The 26,728-nt window shown below is 54.2% G+C and overlaps 1 protein-coding gene and 1 long non-coding RNA gene across 2 annotated transcripts; one reads left to right on the top strand and one right to left on the bottom strand.

The window, feature by feature from the left end:
• The first annotated feature begins 90 nt into the window (after positions 1–90).
• Positions 91–22,393, top strand: TMEM63C (transmembrane protein 63C). The gene is made up of 22 exons (XM_040975586.1): positions 91–253; positions 654–733; positions 1,068–1,149; positions 1,461–1,498; positions 2,666–2,808; positions 4,526–4,574; positions 6,134–6,242; positions 7,008–7,081; positions 7,629–7,709; positions 7,836–7,959; positions 8,430–8,563; positions 9,764–9,886; positions 10,258–10,411; positions 11,559–11,665; positions 13,249–13,335; positions 13,857–13,922; positions 15,613–15,775; positions 16,222–16,327; positions 16,635–16,802; positions 18,080–18,189; positions 19,427–19,492; positions 22,193–22,393. Exons 1-22 carry the CDS (start codon positions 104–106, stop codon positions 22,391–22,393), a joined length of 2,415 nt encoding a protein of 804 aa, XP_040831520.1. The 5' UTR covers positions 91–103.
• Positions 16,634–25,192, bottom strand: LOC121153125. The gene is made up of 3 exons (XR_005883343.1): positions 25,082–25,192; positions 21,158–21,331; positions 16,634–17,121 (listed from the first exon to the last, which is right to left on the bottom strand). It is a non-coding gene; the product is annotated as an uncharacterized LOC121153125 (long non-coding RNA).
• Positions 25,193–26,728: the final 1,536 nt, after the last annotated feature.

Below are 26,728 nucleotides of genomic sequence, written 5' to 3'. Positions count from 1 at the left end.
ACAGTAAGTTAAGCCTCCCCTTTCCCTAGCCACCCAACAGGCTTTGGTGTTTTTGGCAAAGTGAGAGCTGGACATGACTTTATTCACCAGGGAGCCTCCCAAGATGTCCGTGTCCCCAGACCCCCTGAGCATAAACAGGAAGCTCTACAACATAACGGTGGACGAGTGCTTCCAGTCGCGGAACACCGTCCTCCATGGGCAGCCCTTCGGGGGCGTCCCCACTGTGCTGCTCATCAACATCATCTCGTGGCTGGTGAGTCCAGGGGCGCACGCACGCTGGCCTGTTTGGTAGAACATTCACAGGTGACACCGGGGGCCTAGCCACAGTGCTGGGGTGCCCAGTGGTGAGCCTTGTGGGAGAAGGGGCTGGAGGGATGGGGCAGATTCCCTGAACTCTACTGCTGCACAGTTCATCTGGCTGCTGCCCCTTGCCACCCCACCCCTCAGTCCAACTGCTGGCCTGCTCTGTGCTAGCAAGCTGCTAGGTACTGGGAGTCCCAAGTGGAAAGGGCTGGCCCTTCCCCATCAGAGTCCACCATGCTGGGGTGGGGGCAGGTGAGGAGGAATCCCTGGGGACAGGGTCTGCCCCCCAGGAGAGCAGTGGCTGAATTCTCCTGCTCTCCCACACTCCCCTTACTTTCCCTGGCCTGAAGCTCGTTATTACGGTGTACTCCTTCCTGCGGAAAGCCGCGTGGGATTATGGGCGCCTGGCTCTGCTCATCCACAATGACAGGTGAGGTGGCTGGATGGGGGGTGGTGCAGAGGGAACTAGGGCAGGACACTGCAGGGGCAGTGAGTCGCCTGGGTCCCACTGCAGCGCGTGTCTCGGCAGGTGACATCATCTTACCACCATCTCCTGCCCCAGTGGGAAGGACGCTTGGAGGGCAGCTGTCTTGGGGGCACAGGGCCCTTTGTTGGCTCCGGGAGCAGGTTTTCTGGGCTCCCAAGGTGTGTGGTCCAGACAGGGCCTCCTCAACTTGGGCAGCCCAGAGGTGGAAGGTAGGAGCCTGAGGCATTTCTCGCCTTTCTCTCCTCTGCCACCTCCCTGTTCCCTGTCCTGCTGGCAGCCTGACCTCGCTCATCTATGGGGAGCAGAGTGAGAAGTCTTCTCCCTCGGAGATTTCTTTGGAAATGGAACGCAAGGACAAGGTGAGTGTGAGCTGGGCAGGTGGCCAGGTGTGCATAGGGAAAAGCCCAGATCCCCTGCAGAGCACCTGCCATGCCAGTCAGACTCTTCCAGCAGTGGGATCCTGGGCAAGGCCCTCAGCCCACCCCAGGCCAGGGTTCCCCATTTGAAAGATGGAGCCCCATTTCTGGTAATGGGAGGGCAGTGACGTCCACTCACTTCCCGGGAGACCTTTCCTTCTGCAGCAGCACCAATTGTGCATTGAACCCCAGAGCAGGACTAAGGTGGAAGTACCTTTCCTGGGTTTCTCACTGTGTCTCCTATTTCTCCCCAGGGCTTCTGCTCCTGGTTCTTCAACAGCATCACCATGAAGTAAGCACCCGGGCTCTGTGAGCTTGTGATAATGTGGCTTGAGGGTGGGGGTGGAGCCTCCTGCAGGGGTTGGCAGCCCCCAACCCCAGATGACAAGACCTCTGCCCCTTGGCTGAGTGCATGCTCTCCAGGGTTCCAACTGATGAGATGGAAACTGGACATAGCCCACCACCCACATCACCTCTGCCTTTAGCCGGCGGAGAGGAATCGCTTTCGGTTTATTTATCTGTATTTGTTAGAAAGACAGAAAAATAGAGATCTTCCGTGTGCTGGTTCACTCTCCAAAAGCTGAGCTCAGCTGGACCAGGCTCAAGTCAAGAGCCAGAGCTAAGAACTCAGTCCAGGCTCCCATGCGGCTGGCAGGGACCCAGCCCCTTGAGCCATCGCCTGCTGCTTCCCAGGGGGCACATGAGCAACCAGGTAGATCATTCCGGTTTATCACCATGTCTTATCACACAGGTCAGGATTCTTGGGCTTATTCCACCTGTAGTAGACGTTGAGGCTGTGTTCAGATTGAGCAGATCCGGAATAAAGCATGTGTGAGACTGCTTGACATGTCTCTTGCTATTCATGTCTTGTGTTTCTCTTGGGTCTGAATCAGAGTGGAGCTGTATTTTCAGTCTCAGTGGGTGACGTCAACTCTCCTCCCAACTGGCCAGACCAGTACACATACCCAGGAGCGTGGGAGAGTTCCCAGTGCCCCACAGCCGGGTCAACACTCAATGTTGCCTCCCTTTTCTAGCTGTAACCCCTCTGGCCGATTGTATCATTGTAGTGTTCAGGGATTCCCTTTTAATTTAAGAAATCACACGACTCATTCTTTTATAAGGTGCATGTCAATATGGCCAGTGTTTTGTCCAGTGTCTGCACCCTAGCAATGCTTCAAAGAAGTAACGAAATGACACAGGAATGCTTGATTGGGCCAGTGCTTCCAGATTGCTAACTGTTTGTGGTGTGACCTTTGTCTTTGATATGTGTGTGCGATTCAGGGAAATGTACTCAAGGTATAAGAACAGCAATATAAAGAAGGTTTTATTTTCTCTAAGGAAAAAAAATGTATAGGTTGAGGGTTGGTGGTAGTCTCCTCTTCCATTCGTCTGCTTCCCTCACTAACTGAGATTGTGGCCACCGTGGTTCCTGAAGAATGTTCCCATGTGTGTGCTCCAGGGACCGGGATCTGATCAGCAAGTGTGGAGACGACGCACGCATCTACATCACCTTCCAGTACCACCTCATCGTCTACATGCTTATCCTCTGCATTCCCTCTCTGGGGGTCATTCTGCCCATCAACTACAGTGGAAATGTGTTGGGTAGGCAGAGCACGGTGTGCCTGGGCCCGGGGCCAGGAGACCTCAGGGGGAGCTTGGATCTTGGGGCTCTGGAAATCTGGGTTTGAATCTCACCTCTAGGAGTTAGTTGTGGGGCCTTAGGCCAAGCCCTATAGAGATTGGAGACACTGCCTGCTTTGTCAAAAATTTGACCTGAGCCTGGCACAGAGCAGTTGCGTAGTGTTAATTCCATCTGGAACTGAGTCTTTATTCTTATTCCCACACCAGACCTGGCCAGGTGTTCTTGCAAGCCCTTGTAGGGGATGTAGTCTGCCTGGAACTGGGAATGCAATCCAGGTCTCCAACATGAGTGGCAGGGCCCCAGTCGCTTGAGCCATTCATTACCCAGTGCCTCCCAGGGTGAGCACAGGCAGGGAGCTAGGCATCAGGAGCAGGCACCCTGATATGGATGCAGCATCCTGACCACCTGCTTAGCTATGCAGCCCAACAGCTACAGGGCAGGATGTCCATTACAGGGCAGCTCCTGACACTGCCAACAGGGTTAATCCTGTCGAAAGGATAGCCTCATAGGTGGAGGCCTGAATTCAAAGTTGGGGAAAGCTTTTCTTTTTTAGATTTTATTTATTTAAAAGTTACACACACACACAATTTTCCATTCACTGTTTCAATCTCTAGATAGTTGCAATGACCAGAGCTGGGCCAGCCTGAAGCCAAGAGGCAGGAGCTTCTTCTGGGTCTCCCACATGGGTGCCGGCATCCAAACACTTGTGCCATCCTCCACTATCTTCCCAGTCCTTAAACAGAGAGCTGAAAGGGAAGTGGAGCAGCCAGGACTCAAACTGGCACCTATGTGTATACCAGCATTGCAGGTGGTGGATTAAGCCACCATGCCACAACACTAGCCCCTAAGACAAGAAAATCTTGACTCTGCAACTCTGACTCATCTCTACTTACCTAGGAAGTCCAAGTGAACAAATGAACAAGTCTTCCAGTGGGCAGCTGTCTCCCCAGACCTTGATTTCCTTAACCATCTCGGGAAATGTGAGATAATGGATATGTACAGCAGGTGCTGTCGAAAAGCCACAGTATGACTCACTCCCAAGATATGCTACGTGAGGTGCTGTCAGATTGTACCTGAACTGGCCCAGGTGGCAACACATGTAACCTTGACCTCTCAGATTTCTACTGACTTCTCCTTGGCCACAGACAGTACATCATTGATTCAGCAGCACATGGAGCGCCCCTGCCACCACATTCTGCTACCATAGCAAATCACTTCCAAGTCCCATCTTCCCACACTCTTCTCAGAGCCAGCTTGTCAGCAGGATAACCAAAGGCAGGATTTCCAGACACATGTTACAAAACCTGGGACAAACTGATGCACTTAGCCTGAAGGATGATACAGCCTCCCATGTTCTGGAGTTTGAGGCTCTGAGAGCCACAGTTGCCAGTGTCCTTTACATTGTTAATGGCATAATTTACTCATGGCTGTGTGGCTGGCCCCTTTTTAATAAGCCTCCTGTGCCCTGGGAATACCCTGCACACTTGGTGGCCGAAGACTCCCTGCTTGAAAGTTTTGTTGGCAGTTGGGGACCAGCTCTGGGGAGCTAGATACACATAGGTATGTCTAGCTTGAACCCCCCCCCACCAAGTGTTCATTTAGAAACTTTGAATTCTGACACCCTAGAACTGTCACAGAACCCAGACCCCAAAGTCAGCAACTTTTCTTCTCTTTCAGACTGGAACAGTCACTTTGGCCGGACCACCATTGTCAATGTGCCCACAGAGTAGGTACCAGATCTCACCTTCCATCCTACTGACAGGGGTGAGGGTAGGATAAAAGACCTCCCCGCCCATGGTGGACTGTGGCGTGGACATCACTTGTTGATTCTGATGCCGTTCAGGGACCTCCGCACCTCAGAAGGATGCCACATTCTCATGATATGGGAAGGACTCAATGCGTTAGCAGCCCCTTCTGTCGTGAGTGGAATCACCCAATCAGCATGGAGAAATGGGTACTTTGTATGTCAAGCTCCCAGGAGGTGGAAACCCCGAACAGAGGGAGAGGTTCTGGTCAGCCCTTGCTGGGTGAACCATGAACCTGACAGTTCCTACCCCCCATGACTCTCATAGCATGAGGGAGGGGAGCTGAGGAATCCAATGACCTCTGCTCTTGTACCACCTCTGCCATTAGCCATCCTTGGATCTGGGGCAAGGCGCCTGCTCCCTCAGAGCTTCAGTCCTCTTCTGTGATGGAAGAGGAGCTGTTGGACATGACCGCTAATCTCCTTCCCCTCACAGTCCAGGAACCTGTGGGTTGCTACCCTGACTACTGACCACCTCAATTTTTATGAGCCACCTGCTGAGGCCCAGCGGGTTGCCCTGGCCCACCTGCTAAGAAGACTACAGAGCAGTAGTAGGGAGTCGCACATTTCTCTCCTACCCCTTCCCCCTGAACACCTCTGTCCCTGTGCCTCCCATTTACTGGCCACACACCTGAAAACAGGCCAGGGTTGTCCAAACTCTGAAATCAGCAGGCTGTGACCATGGCATCACCTCACCTCCTCTTTTAGCAGCTGCCCAGCTAGACTTGCTCACCAGAGCAGAGCTTCCAGCTTCTGTCCCAAGCCAGTGACTGTCCTGAGATGGTGACACATGCCCAAGAAGAAGCCATTCCTAAGAATCCACTAAGAGCCCTCAACGTCCCTGGCTCCATAGAGGCAGAGCTGGAATGGACTCTGACCTCTCCGGAGAAACTGAGGACTGGGTTTCTAGCCGTAGAGAGTCAGGCACTGACGCAGGAAGTGGAGAAGGTGTTTGGCTGTGTTCTTTCTCCCACTTATTTGAAAGGCAGAGAAACAAGAGTCAGAAGGACATCTTCCATCCAATGGTTCACTCTCTCCAAATATCTGCAACAGCCAGGACTGAGCCAGGCTGAAGCCAGGAGCCCAGAGCTCAACCCAGGTCTCCTGCGTGGCTGACAGGGGCCCAGGTGTTGGAGCCCCTGCTGCCTCCCTTCTCACTGTACATCCCATTCTATGCTACTGCGCATCCAGGCTCAAGAGGGGGCCAAGCAGGACTGGGACAGTTGAGGGGAAGGTTCGGGGGACTGCGATGAGAGGGGTCAGGGAGATGGTGATGGTATAGAAGGTCCTAGAGGGACTGTGATGGTGGGATGAAGGATCCAGAAGATGGTGATAATTGGGAAGATACCCAAAGGGTGCCAGTGGGGTGATGGGTGAGGGGCTGGGAGACTCTGGTGATGGAGAGCCTGACGTGCTGGAGGGGCCGGGAAGCTGCATGGGGGCTCTGGGAAGATGGCCAGTCTGCACTCTCCTCCTAACAGGAGCAAGCTCCTCTGGCTGCACAGCATCTTCGCTTTCCTGTATTTCATCCTCAACTTCATGTTCATGATTCGTCACTGCCTGGGGTTTGTACCCAGGGCAAATCAGAAGGTGAGTATGTGAGGAGCTTCGCAGGTTCCTCCTCACCTGGGTCCCACCGTGCCCCCAGGCTGCAGCGTTGCCCCAGCCCTGCAGATCCTGGGAGTGGGGGGCCTCCCCTGCATGGAGTCCAGCCTCCTCCTCTCAGCTCTGGTACCCCATGAACTCCCCTAGTCCCTCCCCATCTGGCTACTCAAGAGTTAACAAGCCCCTTGGGGCTGAGTGGTCAGAGCCTGGCAAGACTGCCAGGTGATGATTTCTACTGGCCTGGTTTTTCTACAGTCTGTCTGAGCCCACAGACCCACCCTGCCCTGCCCTGCTCTGCCCTGCCCTGTATGAGCCCTGCTCATCTCCATTTGGGGGACCCCCCATCATCCCATCTCCTAAGCAGACCCTGAGGCATCCCTGAGGAGCATTCAGTTATCTGAGCAGTGATCTCAGGAGGTGCTGCTCGGGGAGGGGGATAGAACCGATCAGCCGGACTTTGAGGGCAGCTTGCTAGCCTCTCCTCAAGTCTCCCTCACCTCCCCTCAGCCATGCCCACAATGGGGGTCACAGTCCCCAGAGACACAGCTTGCTGTCTTCAAGGCTGCAAGACTCAGTGGGGACAAGGACACGTATGCTGGCTGCTCCCTGGCTCACTTAGCAAGGAGTCCTTATGTGTTGGGCCTGTGAGCAGAAGGCCTGGTCTCCTGGGGTGCCAGAGAGCCACAGTTCCAGATTCCTGCACAAGCCCAGCCTACTTTCTTCATGACCCCCCTTCCCCTGCTCACCCAGGTCACCAGGACACTGATGATCACCTATGTGCCCAAAGACATCCAAGACCCTGAGATCATCATTAAGCACTTTCAGTAAGTGGCTCCTTGCTGAGGTGTTGGTCCTCTGGGTCTCCGTGGGAGTTGGCACAGGATGATGGGGTGTAGAACAGTCAAATGGAAGTTTTTGCAGGATGCTATTATGAACTTTTCTGGGGAGAGCCAGCATGGGGTGGTTGTGGTGTGTGGTGATCACTCCCCTTCCCCGCCTTCTCCCAGCCCCCTATGCACTACCCCACGTAGGGTGGATCATCTAGAACCATCTCTCAGGACCTCAAGCTCCCAGCACCAGCAATACAGTGCCCTGAGCCTGTTCACTGGGGCAGCTCTCTGCTGGGTGCCTGTGTCAGGAGCTCTGCCCACTGGCCCTTTTCTGGGCCAGCCAGTGAGGATGTGGCAACTTATAGGGTCAAGTTCTACCTTAGGAACAAGGCTCAGTTCTGGGAACACCAGACCACTGAGCCACCCTGGTCCACGGGCTATTGCACGGTGGCCATGGCAGCAGTGTGGGGAAGGGAGAGGTGACGCCTCCCCAGCTTCCACACTCACTAAGCCCCACCCTGCCCCATGTCTGTGACTGCAGCGAGGCCTATCCAGGGTGCGTTGTGACCAGAGTCCACTTCTGCTATGACGTCAGGACCCTGATTGACTTGGATGATCAGAGGTGAGGCCACAGCAGGGCCTGCTGGGATTGAAGTGAGCTGGGGGTGGGGCAGAGACAGAGGATGGATTCCCCAGGAGTCCTCTGTACCCAATGCTGTCCTCTCCTCCAACCCCCTGTTACCAAAAGGCGCCACGCCATGCGGGGCCGGCTCTACTACACGGCCAAGGCCAAGAAGACCGGGAAGGTGATGATCCGCGTCCACCCCTGCTCCCGCTTGTGCTTCTGCAGGTGCTGCACCTGCTTCAAAGAGGTAACTGGCACGGGCGGTGGGGTGCCCCTGGGCACAGTAGCACTAGGCAGCTGAGCATGAATAGGAAGAAGAGCCTGTCTCGGATGGGAGAACCAGAGAGAAGGCACAGGGAGAACAGAGCAGACTGCCGTCAGCTGCCAGGCCTCAGGCTTCCAGAAAGATATGCCAGAGACCTGGGCAGGCTCCAGCTTCCCTCTGCCCCTGTGGCTGGAAGCGACCTCCTAAGACTCAGACACCTGCCTCAGGGCACGACTGAACTCCAGCCAGGCCAGAAAAAGAATCTTCTGCCCTCTCCTGTCCCTTCTCTGGGTCCTCCCTCTAGTCCCCTGTGTCACTTTGCTGGTCTAAGGGTAAGGAGCCAACTTGATGGCTCTTGTGGCCTAGCCAACTATGCCACTGGGCTAGTGGGCGACGCAGACCCCACCTGGGGTCCTGGCCTCTCCAGCTCTGAGGGCCATCTCTCGCCCCAGGTAGATGCAGAGCAGTATTACAGCGAGCTGGAGGAGCAACTGACCGATGAGTTCAATGCCGAGCTCAACCGTGTCCGGCTGAAGCGGCTGGACTTGATCTTTGTCACCTTCAACGACTTCAGGATGGCCAAGCGGTGAGCATCCTCCACCCCCAGTTTGGACATCAGCCCTCCGCTTCCTGCTGGGAGGCCAGGGAGAACAGCTCATGCCTGAACTCCCGGGCCATATGCAGGCAGCAGCCACCTTGCTTTCCAGGCCTTGGCTGGGCGCTTCCCCCACTGCCCAGCCCAGCTCATCTCCAGGGTGGCCCTGAAACCCCCACTCTGCCCTTGTCTGGGCCCAGGGCTGGCCAGAGCAGCCTTTAGCCTCACTTCCTCTTCTGGATACTTACGTCATTTCTTCTCCCACCTCACCATCAGGTCAGCAGCCCTGCTCGCCCTCCTCCTCTCCTATTTCAGGCCTCTCCTGAGAGCCCTCCATACACAGCTCCTCCAGGCCCCAACTTCTGGCTGTCCCCTCCTCAATACGGAGTGACATAGGTCCTCTGTGGAATGTTCTAGAAGGCTCTTTCAGCCCAAGCCACACAGATGGGAGCTCTAACAGTCTGCTCCCTGGGGGAGCCTGGCTCAGGCCAGTGCTATGTCTGCACCTCCACCCCACTCTCAGTCCTCCAAAAGAATAAAGCAGCATTCAAGGTACAAGCTGCAAAGAACTGTGTGCAAATTTGCAAGTCATTTACCCTCAAACCTACCTGTCCTGCGCAGGTATGATGCGTGTGCTATTCAGTGAACATGTGGTGTTCAGCAGGTCCTCTGTGGGGGTCTCAGACGCCACTGTGCGGTAGGGAGAACCAGAGGATTCATGACAGCAGACATTGAATTCAGAAGCCAAAGCCAGGGCAGCCACAGGGCTCACACCCACACCCATCCATGGTCACATCTGTAGGTATCTCTGTTGAGGAAGCTGTGCAATTGACAGTGTGAGTTAGTAACTAATTCTCATTGATCCCACTCACAGAAAGGACACAGTGATTGCAAATGAGGCGAAAATCTGAGCCTCCCTTATGAACCTCAACCAGACTGTCCATGGGCTGCTACCACTGTTGATGGGGCGGCAGCCAACAGAGACCACATCATCTCTCCGCTTGCTGCTGGGCTGCCCGGGCACCCTCAAATGCCCCTTGCCTCTCTCCAGATACTAGGCCCACATCTGAGATCTTGGAAGATACAGTCAAAGCCTCAGGAGCCCCCAGGAGGTGGGCAGGCCCTGGGAGCCTGGCAGGACGCCTTCCTACTTATAGGCCATTGACCCCACCTCCTCTCCCGTCCCTGCAGTGTACTGGAAGATTACAAGTATGTTCAGTGTGCTATACTGCCTCAGCAGTCTTCTGTGTCCAACACCGTCAAGTCCTACCAGTGGAGGGTCACGCAAGCCCCACACCCCAGAGACATTATTTGGTAAGCTCTCTCTGTCTGTCCCCTCTCCTGAGCTGTCCTGAGACAGAAGAAGGCATTGGGACCTGCCCGCGTTGCCCAACAGAAACTCCACGGGTCCGTGGGGATGGGGCCCAGCACCATCCTACTGCAGCCCACAGCTGGGCTGGACTGTGTGCTTCCCAAGCAGGATGGCCTCTGGCACCCCCAGCATACTCAGGAGCAACCCATGCCAGGTTTGGCTCATGTGGGTGATGTGGGCTAAGCCAAGGCAAATGGCATGATGGAGGGGGAGCCCCAACCCAGGCAAGAGGCTGAATTAGACCAGGGCGGCTGGACCCATGGCTGCCCAAGACCCAGCTTCCAAATAGCCACCTGCTTCCTTCTGTCTCCAGGAAACACCTCTCCGTCCGACGCTTTCACTGGTGGGCCCGCTTTATTGCAATCAACACCTTCCTCTTCTTCCTTTTCTTCTTCCTCACCACGCCTGCCATCATCATCAACACTATTGACATGTACAACGTCACTCGCCCCATCGAGAAGTTGCAGGTGCCTCCTTCCTCTGCTCAGGCCAGGCCTTGGGGTGGGGGTGGGGGGCCAGGGAAGTCAAGAAAGAACTCAAGCAAGGATGGGGTGGGCAGGGGACAGGAGAGCTGGCTGGGACAGGGCTCTGGAGTCCGTATGCTGCCAGCAGGTGGAGTGAAAGTAGGGTCAGGGTCAGGGCAGGAATCCCTTGGTTCTGAAGGGGGATGTGAGTTGTTGGCCATCTCAGTGACTGAGGGTGAAGAGGCAAGAGAGAAGGGGATGAATTTGGGCATAGGTGGGTGGTCCAGTTGAGGTAGGTTCCATCTGATTGAGTTGCCCTGAGCCAGCAGGGGCTGTGACAGCAGGAGGCAAATGTGGGCAGCCTTGCTATCCCCTAGTTCTCGAAGGAGGAGATGCAGAAGTAGGGTTGAAGGGAGGAAGAGTGATGTGCATAAACCCCAGTGCAGGTGTCAGAGAAGCAGGTTAACACTTCTGCTCCACTTCCCTCACCTGCCATCTAGAGGGAGCCCAGCCCTGCGAGGGCCATCCCTGAAGCTGAAGGGTGGCCCTGGCTGACAGCCAGTTCCCAGGCAACTTGCTGGCCCAGGTCCCAGTTCTGTAGCTGCGGGGTTCCTCTAATTAATAATGAGTCCCTCCTTCCATACTGTCACCATCCTTCTTCCCAGCAAGTCGTTGTGTACCCATGTATGCACACATGCACACATGTGCATACACGCTCACACACACCAAGCCAGACTGCCTGTCTGCTGTGAACACTTGCCCTCTTTGTGCACTTCACAGTAGACCCCATGTCACATCCGTGCCGGGACCCCCACCGCCTTACCTGGGGCTGCCTCCTTCACCCTCCCTGCTCTTCCACCACTCACACAACATCATGGTCAAGACCATGGCAACTCCCCAAAGTGAGAGACCTGCAGCCGACTCTAAAGTCACTAACAATAGCCAAGGCTGCTCCTGTGGTAGCATCAGCATGGAAGGACTTGAGGGGGTACTCATGGGCACCCCACTTAACCTTGGGGTGGCAGCGTCTGCTCAGAGTTGGGCTGGAGGTGGAGAGGCCAGGGCTATGAGAGAGGTCGGGATGGGTACATGTACAGGCAGTGGCCTCTGACCCTGAAGCCTCTGACCCTCCTCCCTCCCGGCCCTGCAGAGTCCGATCGTGACCCAGTTCTTCCCCTCCCTGTTGCTCTGGGCCTTCACAGTCATCTTGCCTCTAATTGTCTACCTCTCAGCCTTCCTGGAGGCCCACTGGACCAGGTAAGCAGGGCCTCTGCCCCACCCTGCAGCAGCCTGGCACTTGAGCAAATATCCAGCTGCAGAAATAGAGTTGATTTGGGGTGGTTTTGATACCTGAAACCATCCCAATGTTTGCTCGCTTCAGTGTTTGTTTGTTTGTTTTAAAATTTAAGCATTTATTTGAACGGTAGACACACACACAGACCTTTCATCTTCCGATTCACTCCCTGCAAGGCTGCAAAGGCCTGGGTTGGGCCAGGCTGAAACTAGGAGCCCAGAATTCCATCTGGGTTGCCCGTGTGGGTAGGGCAGATCAAATCCTTGAGCCACCCTCTGCTGCCTTCTCAGGCTTATCAGCAGGGAGCTAGACAAGAAGCTGAGGCAGCCAACACTCTAACCATTGCTCTGTATGGAATGCCAGTGTTGCGAGTGGCAGCTTAACCCGCTGCTCCAGAATGCCAGAATGTTTTCTTTCAGAATCAGGTGCAGCATTGTCTTTGGGTTTCTGGCTGCAGGGATGCTGAGTCAGAGCCATCCTCTAAGATGTCTGGGGGAGGGAGGATAAAACCACACCCTCCCTGTCCCTGCTTGCTCAGTTGCTCAGCTGTGAACCTAGGGCAGGGCCAGGAGTCGCAACAGAAAGCACAGGATGAGAGCCTTGTTGGGGGCCCTAGCACAGGGAGCCATGAGTTCAGTATGATGTACAGTGCTGGTATCCTCAATCATCAGGAGATGCTCCACCTTGTTAGCAGCAAATCAGGTAGAAAGTATTGGCTGAATCCTGAGCAGATGCCATTCCCGTGGCCTCAAGTCTGCATGGTTCTCCAGTTCCTTGGGCCAGTGCTGTGGCGTAGTGGGCAAAACTGCCTCCTGTGATGCTAGCATCCCATACGGGTACACTGCTGTAAGTCCTGGCTGCTCCACATCCTATCCAGTTCTCTATTTGTGACCTGGGAAGGGCAGCAGATGGTGATCCAATGGTTTTGGTACCTGCCACCCATGTGGGGACCCAGATGAAGCTCTTAGCTCCTGGATTTGGCCTGGCCCAGTGCTGGCACTTATAGCCATCTAAGGGCAGGCAAGACTCTAACCATTGCTCCGTTGAGGGATGCCAGCATTGCAAGTGGCAGCTTAACCTGCTGAAGCAGTGAATGAACAATCTTCCTGTCTCTCCCTTTCTACGTAACTCTGACTTTCAAAATAAATAAGCCAACCTTTAAAAATTAAAGTTCCTGCCATTCTACCAGGCAGGGAGACAGGAGGTTTGTCCCAACACAGATCCTCAGTGGGCTTTCCTCTGTCCCAGGACAAAGCTCATATGGGTTGCTGATACTTGCAGGGATTTCCAATGTCATTGGTTATGTCTTTTTGAAATAACCACATCGAGCAGGTGACACATGTGTGCCTTCCCTCCCCTTCCTATGCCCAAGGCAGACATCACTAGTTCATTCCAGACAGTCCAGTGCACAGTGCTCTGTGTAGATGGTAGATATTCTGCACACCAATAAACTGAGTCTCTGGCCCAGATTGTTAGCGTCTCTCTGTCTCTCAGACCTTCGGTTCTTGTTGCATCTCACACCTTAATGAAATCTGTTTCCTTCCAGATCAAGTCAGAACCTGATCATAGTGCACAAGTGCTACATCTTTCTGGTTTTCATGGTGGTCATTCTGCCCTCCATGGGGCTAACCAGGTACCTCACTTCCAATCACCCCTCCTCTCTCAGCCAGGTTCGCCATAGCATGGAGACCAACTCCTATTCCAGATACTGTAGGCCCACTTGTGGTTGCTGCAAATCCAGGCCTCACATGACACTCCCAGAGCCTATCATGCATGGAGCATTAGCAGGCATCATGCCAACTCTAACATGTCAGCCATGGACCTTGCCCTCTGAGGGTATCTCTCCTTGGAGCAGGGGTAACAAGGCATGCTTACAGCTGCCTGCCAGCCAAGATGAGAGCAGGAAATCAAAAGAGGTAGACAGCACTAGAGAAGTGACTGGCAAAGATCTGCTGGCAGAGATGGCCTTGAGCTAAAAGACCCCAGGCTGGGGGCAGTGGTGGTCCAGCTGTGATGGGGGAGGAGGGCAGAGGCAGAGCGGGAGTTGGAGTCCAGCCAAGTCATTAAGATGGGGCGGGAACTTGGGTGAAGAGAGGGGCCCTCAGTTCACAGATGTGTTAACGAAAGGGTTGGCCGTCTGCTTGCTTCCTCCAGCTTGGATGTCTTTTTCCGCTGGCTCTTTGACATCTATTACTTGGAGCAGGCATCCATCAGGTTCCAGTGAGTAGCCGCCCTGGGAATCCAGGGTGCCTGTGGGTCCCCCTGAGGGTTCATCCCGGGAGGAGCCTGTGTATTCTGCCCTGAGCCCAGGGCCTGCGTTGGTCCCATGGGTGCAGATGAACACCAGCTCTCACGTTACACATCCTCATAATCTTTCTTATACAGTCACCCTTTGGGCAATCTGGCAAAACCAGAATGCCCAACTTGGAGTGATGGTTTTGAAATAATTGTAGACTTAAAAAAACAGAAAGTCACCCTCCCCAAACATACAAGGGGTGTGTGTTTGTGCACATGTATGTGGACCATGTGCCCTCATCTGGTTCCTCCAATAACATTTTGTAAGGCTTCATATAGTATCAAAACCAAAAAGCTGGCATTGCTACAAATGACAGAGCTTATTCAGCTTTTTTGCAGATTTACATGTACTCTACATTGATGTTTTTCAGTGCACAAAATAACATGGATTGCAAAGAAAACCAATTACACTAAAATAAACTGTCAAAAATTTTTTACCAGATTTATTGATTGATTTGAAAGGCAGGCTTACAGAAAGAGTGGGAAAGACAGAGTTATAAGACCTTGCACCTGCTGGTTCACTCCCCAAATGATTGCCACAGATGGGGCTGGGCCAGGCTTAAAGCCAACCATCAGGATCTCCAATTAAGATTTCCCACGTGGATGCAGGGGTCTAGATGCTTGGACCATCTTCCACTCCTGTCCCAGGCACATTAATAGGGAACTAGATTGGAAGTGAAGCAGCTGGGACAGAAACCACTTGGAATATCTGTATACTGTATCGGAATGCCTATTATGTGCCTTGGCTCCTTTGCTTCCTGCTGATACATCCTGGGAAGCAGTAAATTATGGCCTAAGCGCTTGGGCCCCTGTTAACCACATGGAGACTCAGATGAAGCCCCTGGCTCTTGGTTTTGGCCTGGCTCAACCCTGACCATTGCAGTCATTTTGGGGGAGTAAACCACTGAATGAAAGATCTCCCTCTGTCTCTCTGTATACATATGTATACACACACAGAGAGATCTCTGTACACACACACACATTGAGTCTCTAAGACTGGAGGGGTATAAGTATATCCTTCTCTTTCTGTAACTCCACCTTTCAAATAACAATAAATCTCTTAAAAATCAGTAAAATATAACTTTTGCTTTTCAAGGTCTCCCTTGTGGGCGGCATCTTCTGCTGCCCTCTCCAAGCACATTAGTTAGCAGGAACCTGGATCGGAAGTGGAGCAGCTGGGACTCAAACCCTATCTAGATATGAGAAAACAGCATCACAAACAGTTTAATCAGACACATTACAGCACCAGCCTCTCAAAGACACATACCTTTTCATTCCAGTTCCCAGGAGCCTTTTAATATACCCGCATCCTTACACACAGTGGCTTCGGATGGGCTACATTCGGAGAGAGGCATTGTCTGTCAGAACTCCAAAGCGTGCTCTCCCAGACTGAAGCGGCTGTAGTGTGACCCCGAGAGTGTGCACTCCCAGTGTCCCCGGGTGGCACATCTGAAGGACACCTTGCTAGTATGGCCCGTTGTTAACCAAAGTATTGACTACAAGTGAAAGTTGATTGTCTTTGTGTCTCCACCCCATACCCACTGCCTCTTGGCTTTCTTGTTCTCTCTCCTCCTCCTCCCTCCCCACCTCCCTGGCTTCTGTGGCCACCCTCCAGGTGTGTGTTCCTGCCAGACAACGGCGCCTTCTTCGTCAACTACGTGATCACGGCCGCACTGCTGGGCACTGGCATGGAGCTCATGCGTATGGGCTCACTCTTCCTCTACTGCACACGCCTCTTCTTTTCCAGATCAGAGCCCGAGAGAGCCCACATCAGAAAGGTGAGGGTGGTGAGGTGGGCGTGCAAGGCAGCTGTGAAGGCACCACCTGGAACACCTGCCTGCATCCATATTGCAGACCCTGGCTTTGAGTCCTGGTTCAGCTGCCCATTCTAGCTTCCTATTAAGGTGCATCCTGGGAAGTAGTAGGTGCCTTTGGCTCAAGTACTTGGGTCCCCAACCACAAGGGAGACCTGGACCGAGGTCTCGGCTCCTGGCTTCAGTCCCAGCCCCCATCTCCCTGCCTCCTGGATAAGGAGGCTCTTCCAGGAGTGCAGCCTTAATTGTCCCTTGAGAGGTTGTTGGGAAGGGATCCTGGAGTAGGTGGTTGGCTGCCGGCTGGGCTGCAGGCTGGGAAGAGAGGCTGCCTCCAGACTGAGCTGCCCATGAGGGTGAAGAAGACCGAGGGGGCTGGGCCACCTCCAAATGACCCCTGCCTTCTACCCCAGAGCCAGGCCATAGACTTCCAGTACGGGCGAGAGTACGCATGGATGTTGAATGTCTTCAGCGTGGTCATTGCATACAGCATCACCTGCCCTATCATCGTCCCCTTTGGTGAGTTCATTTCTGGGGCACAGCCAAGGCTGCACATCCTTGTGCTGGGAGCAGGCATCACACCCCAAACTCACCTCCATCATGCTCCACATTCCCTGGCCAGGCCAAATAGCTGTTGACACAGGATGCTTGTCTGTTGAGTACATGAATGAACGACTCTTCCCATGCTGGCAGGGTGGGTCCTGGGGGCTCCAGTGGGTACCTGCTGCTGTCAGACCCAGCACCCTGAGGTTCCCATAACTGGAGGACTTGGGGCCACACAATAGTCCTGAATGCTTCTTGCCCTTCTGCCCCTCCCCGCCCCCAGGTCTGCTGTACCTTTGCATGAAGCACCTCACGGACCGCTATAACATGTACTACTCCTATGCCCCCACCAAGCTCAACGAACAGATCCACATGGCTGCCGTCCACGAGGCTACCTTCGCACCACTCCTCTGTCTCTTCTGGATGCTCTTCTTCTCCATCCTGCGCTTAGGTGGGTCTCTGGCCTGTGCCCCCTGCTCTGGGGGCCGCTCAACCCTAGCCCAGTGAGGGGAGGAAAGACCAGGAAGAACTGGATATTGCTCGTGACAGCAGCCATATGTGGTGACCCCTGTGTGTCTACACGTGGGTCTCTTGGAGTCTTGACAGAGCTGGGAGACAGAGGGGAAGGCTGGAGCTCACATGGTTCAAATCACATGGATCTGAAGCTCTTGCATTCATGGAAAGAAACTTCCTTCTAGGAAGCAACACATCAGCAGTTGGCAGACTGTAGTTCCACAGCATTTCTGCAAATCCTGTAAGGCACCATGAGCCTGCAATGGAAGACAACAGTTGGCTCAGTGCAGCTTCCCCTAGCCATTTGGCCACACAAAGCTGCTCTCTCCACCCAGACCAGGCATTGCTCAGTGAGGGACCCTTACCTTTCAACCCCATGCATGACCCTTAGACATGTGGAAAAGAGAAGGAGGAAGTGGTGTTTGTTCATTTCTCCATGTTAACAACATCTGTAAACAGTGCTCCAGCATTTGGGGGGGGTTTATTCATTTGTCACCTCAAATTTTAAAAAAAAAATTTATTGGAGCCAGCACTGTGGTGTAGGAAGCTGCTGTCTGCACCATTGACATCCCATATGGGCACCAGTTTGAGTTCCAGCTGCTCTACTCCTGATCCAGCTCTCTGCCAAAGCACTTGAGAAAGCAGCAGAAGATGGCCCAAGCCCTTGGACCCCTGCAGCCAAGTAGGACCCCCAGATGAAATTCCTGATGTTGGTCTGGTACAGCTCTGCATGTTACAGCCATTTAGAAAATAAACCAGCCAACGGGAGCTTTCTCTTTCTCTCCATTCCCAACTTACTCTCTCTAATGCTGACTTTCGAACAAATGATAAATCTTTTTCAGGGATTTTACAGAGAAAGACATCTTTCATCTGCTAGTTCATCCATCTACCCAATGGTCACAGTGGCCAGGGTGCGACCAGGCTGGAGCCAGGAGCTTCGTTTGGGCCTCCAACATGCTCATCAAGATTCCTATGCTCAGGAAAGGCTTTATGGAAACAACTGAGTGCCAAATGGCAGGAAGAGGCTAGTGGGATAAGAAATAGGTGATGAGCAGATTTCTGAGGGCGTGTCTGGGCCAGGTTCTCTGTCCCATGCTCGAAGCTCCTGCAGAGTTGCAGAGAGGGACTCTGCATGGAGTGCTGCCTGCCCCTCGGGGTGGAGTTTTGGGGTGCAGGCTTCAGGCTTGCAGTGCACACCCTCTCTTCTCCACACAGGTACCCTACACAACATCACCATCTTCTCCCTGGTCTCACTGATCATTTCCATGGTGATCGCCTTTGCTGGCATTTTCCTGGGGAAGCTTCGGAAAGACACTGACTATGAGGTGAGCTTTCCAGCCTGCCCTTCTTCCCCTTGGTCCTGGGGACACAGTCTCAGACCACCCTCTGCAGGTGTTGTCCCTCCTTTCCACCTGTGGGGTGTGTGAGTTCAGTGTATGTGTGTGTGTGTGTGCATGCACACACATGCCTGCACTGTCTCAGGCTGACTTGCTAGGAGCCACCTGGCTTCCAGACCCCAGGGTACAGAGCCATGCCTGTTGCAATGGCGGTGCCATCTGACCACTGGCCTGAGAGAGAGGCCTGACCACACGGCATGAGGGGCAGGTGGGTGGCTGATGATGACCTGGGTGAGGGGCATAGTCTTCACCTCACCTGCCAACCCTGAGGACACCATGTCTTACAGGAGTCCCTGCATGACTCTGTGACTCTTTGGCAGTGAGGCCCAGCCTGGTGGTCAGGCTGTCTGGGAGTGGGAAGCCCATCTGCCCTCCCAGAGCCCTGCCCGCAATGCTGTGTTCCAGCCCAGCCTGGCCCAAAGTAGGTGTCTGTTAAGAGGTCTGGGCAAGCGGTTCCCAGGGGAGCCCAACCTGAATCTCTTCACTTTTTTTGGTTGCCTATTGCATTACGGCAATGGGCACAGGTTGACTGTAAACAGTTGCCTTTTTAAATGAACTGATACAAAGAAAGAAAGGTGATATGAGTGCTGGTACCATGCTCAGCCTCTCAGATAAGGCTTCCTTTACTTCTGGTGTGTCTGCATTGGTGGGGGGTGGGAGGCGGGGTCTGGCCACAGGTGTCCTCCTCCCCACCTCTACCACCCTGTCTACCTGGCCTGCCCCTCCAACCATCATCTGGCCAGTGTCACACTAGAGAAGAGCCAGAGTGCTGGCTCTGTCTTCCTTCTGCAGCCATGTCCCCTGATCTGGTGGCCCAAGGGTCGTCTCTGGAGGACGGAGGCAGGGGACCTAGACTGCCCTTGTTAGGTAGAGGGGAGGTACCAGCAGGAGGGAAGACAGCATCAAATTCCAAGCTGCTCCTGGATCGGGCCCTACTGTGAATCCAATCCCAATGCTGCTTACTCTTTAGACACAGAACATTCCAGAAGGGACTGCTTAGCATCCCAGCCCTCTCTGTCTTTCCAGGCTTTTGGCACCTGCAGGTTAGGCTAAAGGTCTAGAAAGACAGAGCAGGGAGAGGCCCAGGGGCAAGGTGTGGGAAGCAGATACCTCGGATGTATGAGCCCTCTCCCCACCCCTACTCCGCCCCATCTCTCTGCTGCAGGCCGACGAGACTGAGACCGTGTTTGACATGGAGCCAAGCAGCACCTCCTCCACTCCCACCTCCCTCGTGAGTTACCTCCTCTGTCTTGGGGGACCATCGGAGGGTGGGAGGCTGCAGGGTGGCCTCCTCCAGTGGTGTGGTGGGTAGCACCAGCATTTAGTAACCCACATTGGGTCCTGGGGAGGAGACAGGGTCTCCCTCCTCCCCCCTCCTCCCCCCACCGCCCCAGGCTGCCTCCTCTGACGCAGCAGGACTTGGTCCAGGTCCAAGTGCTGCCGTGGCCCTGGCTGAAGATGTCGGAGAGGAGGCGATCCAACATTTATTCAAGCTTCACTAGAAGTTACTCCAACATGAACCTTTCAGACAGAAGGAGGCGCCCTGGGAGGAGGCACCCAGAGAGAAAGTACTTGGTCAGGGTGCCTTCGGATGTACAGACCTCAGTCGTGTAGGCACTGGGTTGTGCCAGGGCTCAGCCTCAGGACCGAAGGCCGCTGCCAGGGTGCAGGCACCAGGCAAAGTGGCACAGACCGGGCTGCACCAAAGGGTAAGGCAGGGGCACCCCGATGAGGGAAGAGTTGAGGCTGGACCCTGAGCAGGGAGGACCCAGCAGGCCAGGTGGGCATGGGCTCTCAAACCCTGGCTCAGCCTGCATCCCTATCCCCCAGGCCACACACTGAGCTGGTCAGTGTCAGCCTGGGACCCAAGGCCAGGGCACCTTGGAGGAGGACTGAAGAATGATACCAGGCAGCCTGGGGCAATCAGGAAGAGCTTCCCAACCCCACATGTGGTACTAGGGCTGCAACTGAAATGGGGTAGGGGAAGAACCTACAAGAGAGATGAGGGCCTGTGCAAAGGCCTGGAAGACAGCAGAGGGCACAGCCAGACCCCGTGGGGGAACCAGGCTTTCCTGGCTCACGAGCAAGTGCAAGTGTACAGCCAAGCACCAGGGGGTAGACACGCAGGTGCATCTGCAGCGTGCAGATACAAGGGCTGATCAGAACTCCAGGTTTGATGTAGGGAAATCCTACTGAGGGAGACACATGGCCTCTGGTTAGCGGCAATTTGGAGGTCCGGGGGCGGGGGCGGTCTGGGAGAAGACCAGGATCTCAGAGCAGCCAAATCTCTCGCCCTGGGGTCCTTCTGGGAGGATCCCCTCTGGAACAGTTACCCACAATCCTGCCTTCATGTCTCTTGCCCAGTGGAGGGTTTTTTTGCCTGCCACTCTCAAAAGGTCAATTAAGCTAGGCTCCTGGGCACTAAGCAAGCAAGTGGTGGAACTAAGTTCGTACCAGGTCCATCTGAATCTCAGATCTGTTTATGTCTCATGTCTTCATGGTGCTAGCAGTGGCAAAGGAAGATTGGAGCTAAAGCAAGCAAAGATAAGGAAACCAAAAATTCACATACCATTACCCAGAAATGCCCACTGGCACCTTAGTGCCTATTCTTATACCTCAGCTTTTGTTTGCACACATGTGCATATATATATAAGAGTATCTCTTCCAGGTAATAATATGTATATGTATATAATAATAATAATATATAATTATTATTATTATATGTATATATGTATATATATAGCCTTACATAATTTTCCTTTTTACTAAAATGAAACAATACTGCACATAATTGTGTGCAGCTTGCTAACAGTCTTCATCTTTCCTTTTTATGACTGACTACCAAGTCCCTATTCCAATTCTGCTAATTATCCCAGAAATATCCCTTAGGGCTTACCCAAGATAAGGTGCCATGTGGCACCGGGTATTCTGTTAGGTTCCTTGTATGTTAGCACAGGGCCATTTCCTCAGCTTGCTGCTGCGGCCCAGCCGGTGTCCCTGCAAAAGGTGCCACCTTCTGGATACTTCTTGCTGTTTCTTCATCCTGTCCTATGGCAGGCTTCATCATCACCTGTATTCCCAAAAACTAGAAGTTAGACCTGAAGGCTTGACAGATTCAAGTTCGGTGTGGGAGCCCAAATACATTGCAGATGGTGCTGTGCCTCACCCCAGGACACGCATAATATCTCATTCATTCTCATCAACAACGCTAACCTTACCCCACCTCTTCGCTGCTGACTTTTCTTGTTATCCAGTTGCCATTTGTCCCTTTCTGACCTGTGCAGGTTGACTTTGGCAGCATGCTAATGTCCAAACTCTCTTATAGGCAAACTGTTTCTCTGCCAACCAAGGCTGCTTGGTTTCACTGAAATGCACTCCTCTAGGAAAGGTTTGGTTTCCTCCAATGAGCTCCTGTTCCCTGAGTTTAGGGACCCCTCTAAAAGCCACTTCCCTGGCACTCCGGTAGTGTTTCTAGTCTGAGGCAATCCTGGGACCCATGTGGGCTTTGTCAGGTCACACGGCCAAGGTCTCAGTTCTGCAATTTCTGTTGCCAATCCTGATTCAGGGGTTGACATGGGGTGGGGTGTCTGGAGGCATTAGGAAGTGCACTGTCAGTGATAAGGGTCTCTCCAGGCCTCAGTTTAGGGGAACCTTAGACTATCTTTCCTGGGTCCAGCCCAACATGGAGTGGAGACCGATGGACACATACCCTGGAGGAACAGTGGATGAGCACTTAGGAGAACTGCCACTCTGCTAGTCTGGAGGCTCCCAGATGCCCATGAAATGACAGAAAATAGGATCCCAGCTGCGGGGGGAGGGGAAGGCTCGCAGCTGGGAGGAGGAAGCACAGAGGGAGAGGGTGTGTGGGGCTTCACTCCATATTGACCCTAACCTTCCACGTTGATCCTATCTCCCTCTCTATCCTGAGCAGCTATATGTGGCCACCGTGCTGCAAGAGCCAGAGATGAACCTGACCCCAGCCTCCTCCCCAGCCCATCACTCCTACGGTACCATGAACAGTCAGCCAGAAGAGGGAGAAGAAGAGAGTGGGCTGAGGGGCTTTGCTGGAGAGCTGGACTCAGCCCAGTTCCAGGAAGGGCTGGAACTGGAGGGCCAGAGCCAGTACCACTGATGACGACCTAAGGCCTCCGCCTGGCCACTCCAGTTGAGGGACCAGGGGACAGTCTAAGCGAAAAGAGGAAGGAGAGTGGCCCTGACCTCCCCACCAGCTCCTGCAGACTTCCTGAAGCTTCGATGATGACACCGGCCATGGCTGCCAGGAGGCCACATCTGCTGAACAACGTGAATGGGAGGTGCCTGGCTGTGCCAAGGGACCCCCGACTGGAAAGAGATGGAGGAGGTGGGCAGACACCATGTCTTGGGAGAGGTGGCCAAAGCCCAGGATATGGAGACTAGATTCTGGGTAACTTCCTGGGGTGAGGCTGAAGAAGGTGTGAGCAGGAGGCAGGAGGAGTGCCAGAGAAGGCTCTCCAGGGTCACTCCTGTACCAGCTGCCCTGGGGAGCTTGCTGCTGCCCCCACCTCTGTCTCCCCACCACATGCACTCCCACATTCCCCCTGCAGACCATGCAGGGCAGGTATGCATGCTGGGCCTCTCTGGTGAACAATTCCTGCAGAGGATCTGTAAAGCAAGGGGCGAAAAGAGGTGACTGGGCCTCCTCCTGGTCCTATGTCCCTGCTCGGACTCCCTAGGAGCTGTACCGGGGCCTGGTCACGCAGGACTCATTAAAGGAGACCTGTGTGCATTTTGATGAAGGAACTCTCGGCTAGTTCTTGATCATTCACACAAGGTGGAGGGGCAAGGGGCAGAGTTCACAGAGTGGAGGCGGGGCATCTTCTGCTCCCAAACTCTGGGCTGTAGGAAACTAGACAGACTTGCCTCAAGTTCCCAGGGCCTCTCCTCCAAAGTCAAGTAGACAGGGCCACTAAGAGCATTTCCTGCCTCCTACCCATAGCAGTGCCTGGGCTCCAGCTGGCCAAGATGGCCAACAGGCTAAGGGCAAGAAATCCAGGCTTCGAAACAGTGGCATCAACCATCCCAGCCCCCACATAGGATCCCTGTGCCCCTCTGGGCTCTGCACGGGACTGTTCCAGATGCCACAGGTGCATCCAGCGGTGATGTCACCCCAGCTCGGCCAGGATTAAGGTGGAAACAGGGATTGAGTCCCCACACTTCCAGGTAGAAGGACACTGCCTAGATGGGCCACCCCCTTCAGCAATGCTGGCAACCTTCCGCCCCTCTGCCTCTCCAGCAGGCTCAGGGTGGGGTTAGGGTGGTGATAAGCAGCATACACCCCAGCAGGGAGCCCCAGTGGGCCTAGCTGAGCCAGATCTGTGGCCCCCTCTCATGTTCCCCCTGCAAAGGCCCAGGTGGCCACCACCCACTTGCAGAAGGCAGGACCGAGGCTCCCTGTCATCTCAGCTTTTCCTCCAAGCCCCAGGCACATGGTTTCCCTGGGCTCCGGTCTCTCCAGCCTCAACCTTGCTCAACCTTCTCCATGTTCCAGCCCAGCCAAGGAAGAGTTGCTCAAAGGGAGCAGATCTTGCCATCCCCCGCATGGCTTGGCCCAACTGTGGCAAATGAGGATTGTTTGGAAGAGCTTGACTCTGCTGGCTTTCCTATTTTTTGTCCAGTTTGGAATAAAGCGGGAAGTTATGTCCAGCCAGGCACCACAGGACCGCCTCCCCCCTAGACCTGGCAGGCAGTGGAGACATGGCCAGTTTCCAGGGACTGCTCCACTCCTATAGTAGTGTGTGTATAGGCTGCAGAAGGCCCTGCCAGCAGCTGGCTGAGCAACCCCCCTAACCCTAGCATAGTCCCTACTGACCTGTTGGTCTGTGATCACTGGGTTGGCCACTGCTCGCCCCTCCTCCTCCCAACCCTGGAGTCTATGGAAGCCACAGAGGGGAAGGGTCCCACAGATTGCATGGTAGGATGGCTGGGCACATCTCCTTCACATCTGGGTCAAGCACCAGTGTGGTCCTGAGAGGGCCACAGGGTGACAATGAGCAAAGAGCCAGACTCACTGGCTTCTGTGTCCTTCCTGCAGACCTAGGGCAGCTGTTGACCTTGATCTGCCATGGTCCCTGCAGGGGCTGGAACTGTGCGAGGTTGGAGTGGGTTAGGTTGAGAGATACTTATCTCCTACTCATCACATTCAGGCACCCCCTGGCCACCTGCTCTCTGTCTCAGCCCACCCACTTAATCCTTCCAGGAGGGAGCTGCCTCCTGGTGGGGCAGGGGAGGTTGTGGCAGGGGGGCAGGTACAGCCTAGAGCTTCCTCTCTGAGGAGCCCCGACAGGGTCTCCAGCAGCCCCGTGCCTGCCTGCCAGTCCCTTGGTGGCTGCTCTCTGGAAGCAAAGTGCCTATCAGCAGCATTGCGTCCTTGGAGGGGGAGGGGTTCTGGAGTGGGGCGGGGACTGACCTTGGCCACCACCACTAAAAGAATGTGCCAGAATGCCGAACTGTATTCTTATTAACGCTGTGACTGTGCCTTGAATAAATATGTCCCCCCAGCCTCTGCTGCTTGTGCCTCTGCACCTGGACTGGCCCAGCCCGTCCTTGCCCTGCCTTGGGGAAAAGTCACAGCTCCAGTGGGAAGAGGCTGTGAAGCCAGCAGGCTGGGGTACTTCACTGGATGGCTGCTGCCCCCTCTGGGACCCTCCTCTGCCCCCCAGATCTTCCCTGGGCCCTTGGCCCCATGGTGAGGAGGTCTACAGGGGCTGCTGGGGGCTGTTGGAGAGGTAGGAACGGAATGTGCCTCTGCTGTGCATTAGGTGAGAATGTTCCAGAAACTTACCAGGAAGCTTTGCTTCTGGATTAATAGATGATAGGTCTAGGCCAGGGTCTGCACCTGCAGGAGATGGCGGAGAGACTGGGTACTGGGGAGGTGCACTGGTAGCAAGGTTGAGCCTTGGCAGGAAATGAAACACCCTCAGCAAAGGCAGCTGTGCCTGAAGCAGAGGACAAAGACAGCCCTGGCATGGGCCCCTATGCTCACATGGATTACCCAGAAGAACCTGGCTCCTGGCTTCAGATCAGCCCAGCTTGGGATGCTGTAGTCACTTGGGAAATGACACAGTGATAGAAGGTCTCTGTCTCTCCATCACGCTCTGTAACACTGCCTTCCAAATAAATAAAATCTTTCAGAAGAAACTGGGCCCGACATGATAGCGTAGTGGCTAGTCCTTGCCTTGCACCGGGATCCCATATGGTTGCCGGTTCTAATCTCGGCAGCCCTGCTTCCTGTCCAGCTCCCTGTTTGTGGCCTGGGAAAGCAGTCGAGGACGGCCCAAAGCCTTGCAACCTTGCACCTGCGTGGGAGACCTGGAAGAGGTTCCTGGCTTCGGATTGGCTCAGCTCCAGCCATTGCAGCCACTTGGGGAGTGAAGCATCGGACAATATTCTTCTCTGTCTCTCCTCCTCTCTGTATATCTGATTTTCCAATAAAAATCAAAATTTTTATTAAAAATGGAAGAAATACCACTCAAATACCAATCAAAAGAAATTGATTTTTAAATTAAAAAGCAACTCTCAGTGATGAGGACAAGGGAATAAAAAGAAAAGGAATTCCCTGATGCTAAGGGGGGATGGGTGCATAGCCTCACCTCCTTAACAACAAATGGAGACATGGCTTGGATCAGGAAGGGGTCCTCAAGCTGGAAACCCAGTGTCTCTCCTGCTCTCTCTGCCTCCCTGGCCCCATTCCTGCTCTTGGGTCAGAATTCCCAGTCTCAGCACCCGTGAGTGACTCTACGTGGAGGAGTGATAGTATCAAGAACATACTCCTCAGAGTACTAAGCTCTGAGCACTTTGCATGAGGTGAACTTGGAACTGTGCTTCCCTCCCAACTCCAGAAGCAGTGGGCACAATGGCCGTCCTAATTTTACAGAGATGGGAGCCCAGAGAAGCTAAGCACTTGCCTTGACAGCCTCAGCTTGGAGAAAGCAGACCCATGCGGAATGAAAAGGTGACCTTGGGGAATGCTGGGAGGCAGCCGCAGGACACCTCTCAGTCACACCTGGCATCTCACTGGGGTTTTGTGAAATTTTTGGTCAAGTGGGAGGACCTGGAGTTTCAAAGCCTGGTCAGAAGTTGGGGGCTAGCTGTGGGAGCCCAGGACCAAGAAAAGTCACCATGAAGGCAGCCTGGCCACAGAGGGATTCTGGAAATGCTCCAAGGTGCAGATGGAGTATGCCTCTGGCTCCTCCAGGGGACCTAAACATCACCTAAGCTGGTTAGCTTCTGCAATGGCAAGACCGGCATGGAGGAACGTGGGTTCTCTGGTCCTAACCCTTTAGGTGTCCAGCCCACTCTCCCGGCATTGACCCACAGGGGCAGCGTGGCCCACCCCTGCAGTTACCCCACAAGAACTTTGAGCACAGTGCGGGAACCCTCTCCAGCTGGCAGCCAACGCGGGCAGTGAGTCGTTGTGTGTCTCCGCTCC

Source organism: Ochotona curzoniae, unplaced genomic scaffold (genome assembly GCF_017591425.1).
Source record: "Ochotona curzoniae isolate NIBS_2020 unplaced genomic scaffold, NIBS_Ocur_1.0 contig_2688, whole genome shotgun sequence".
In the NCBI taxonomy this organism is placed as follows: Eukaryota; Metazoa; Chordata; class Mammalia; order Lagomorpha; family Ochotonidae; genus Ochotona; species Ochotona curzoniae.
This window is presented reverse-complemented; position numbering and strand designations above follow the sequence as displayed.

What these genes read in the sequence shown, in the direction of transcription:
- TMEM63C (XM_040975586.1), top strand. Translation starts at nt 104, where the DNA reads ATGTCCGTGTCCCCAGACCCCCTGAGCATAAACAGGAAGCTCTACAAC. An exon ending in CTTCTCCATCCTGCGCTTAG is followed by an intron (nt 16,803 to 18,079) that starts GTGGGTCTCTGG and finishes TTCTCCACACAG; the next exon opens with GTACCCTACACAACATCACC. An exon ending in CCTCCACTCCCACCTCCCTC is followed by an intron (nt 19,493 to 22,192) that starts GTGAGTTACCTC and finishes TATCCTGAGCAG; the next exon opens with CTATATGTGGCCACCGTGCT.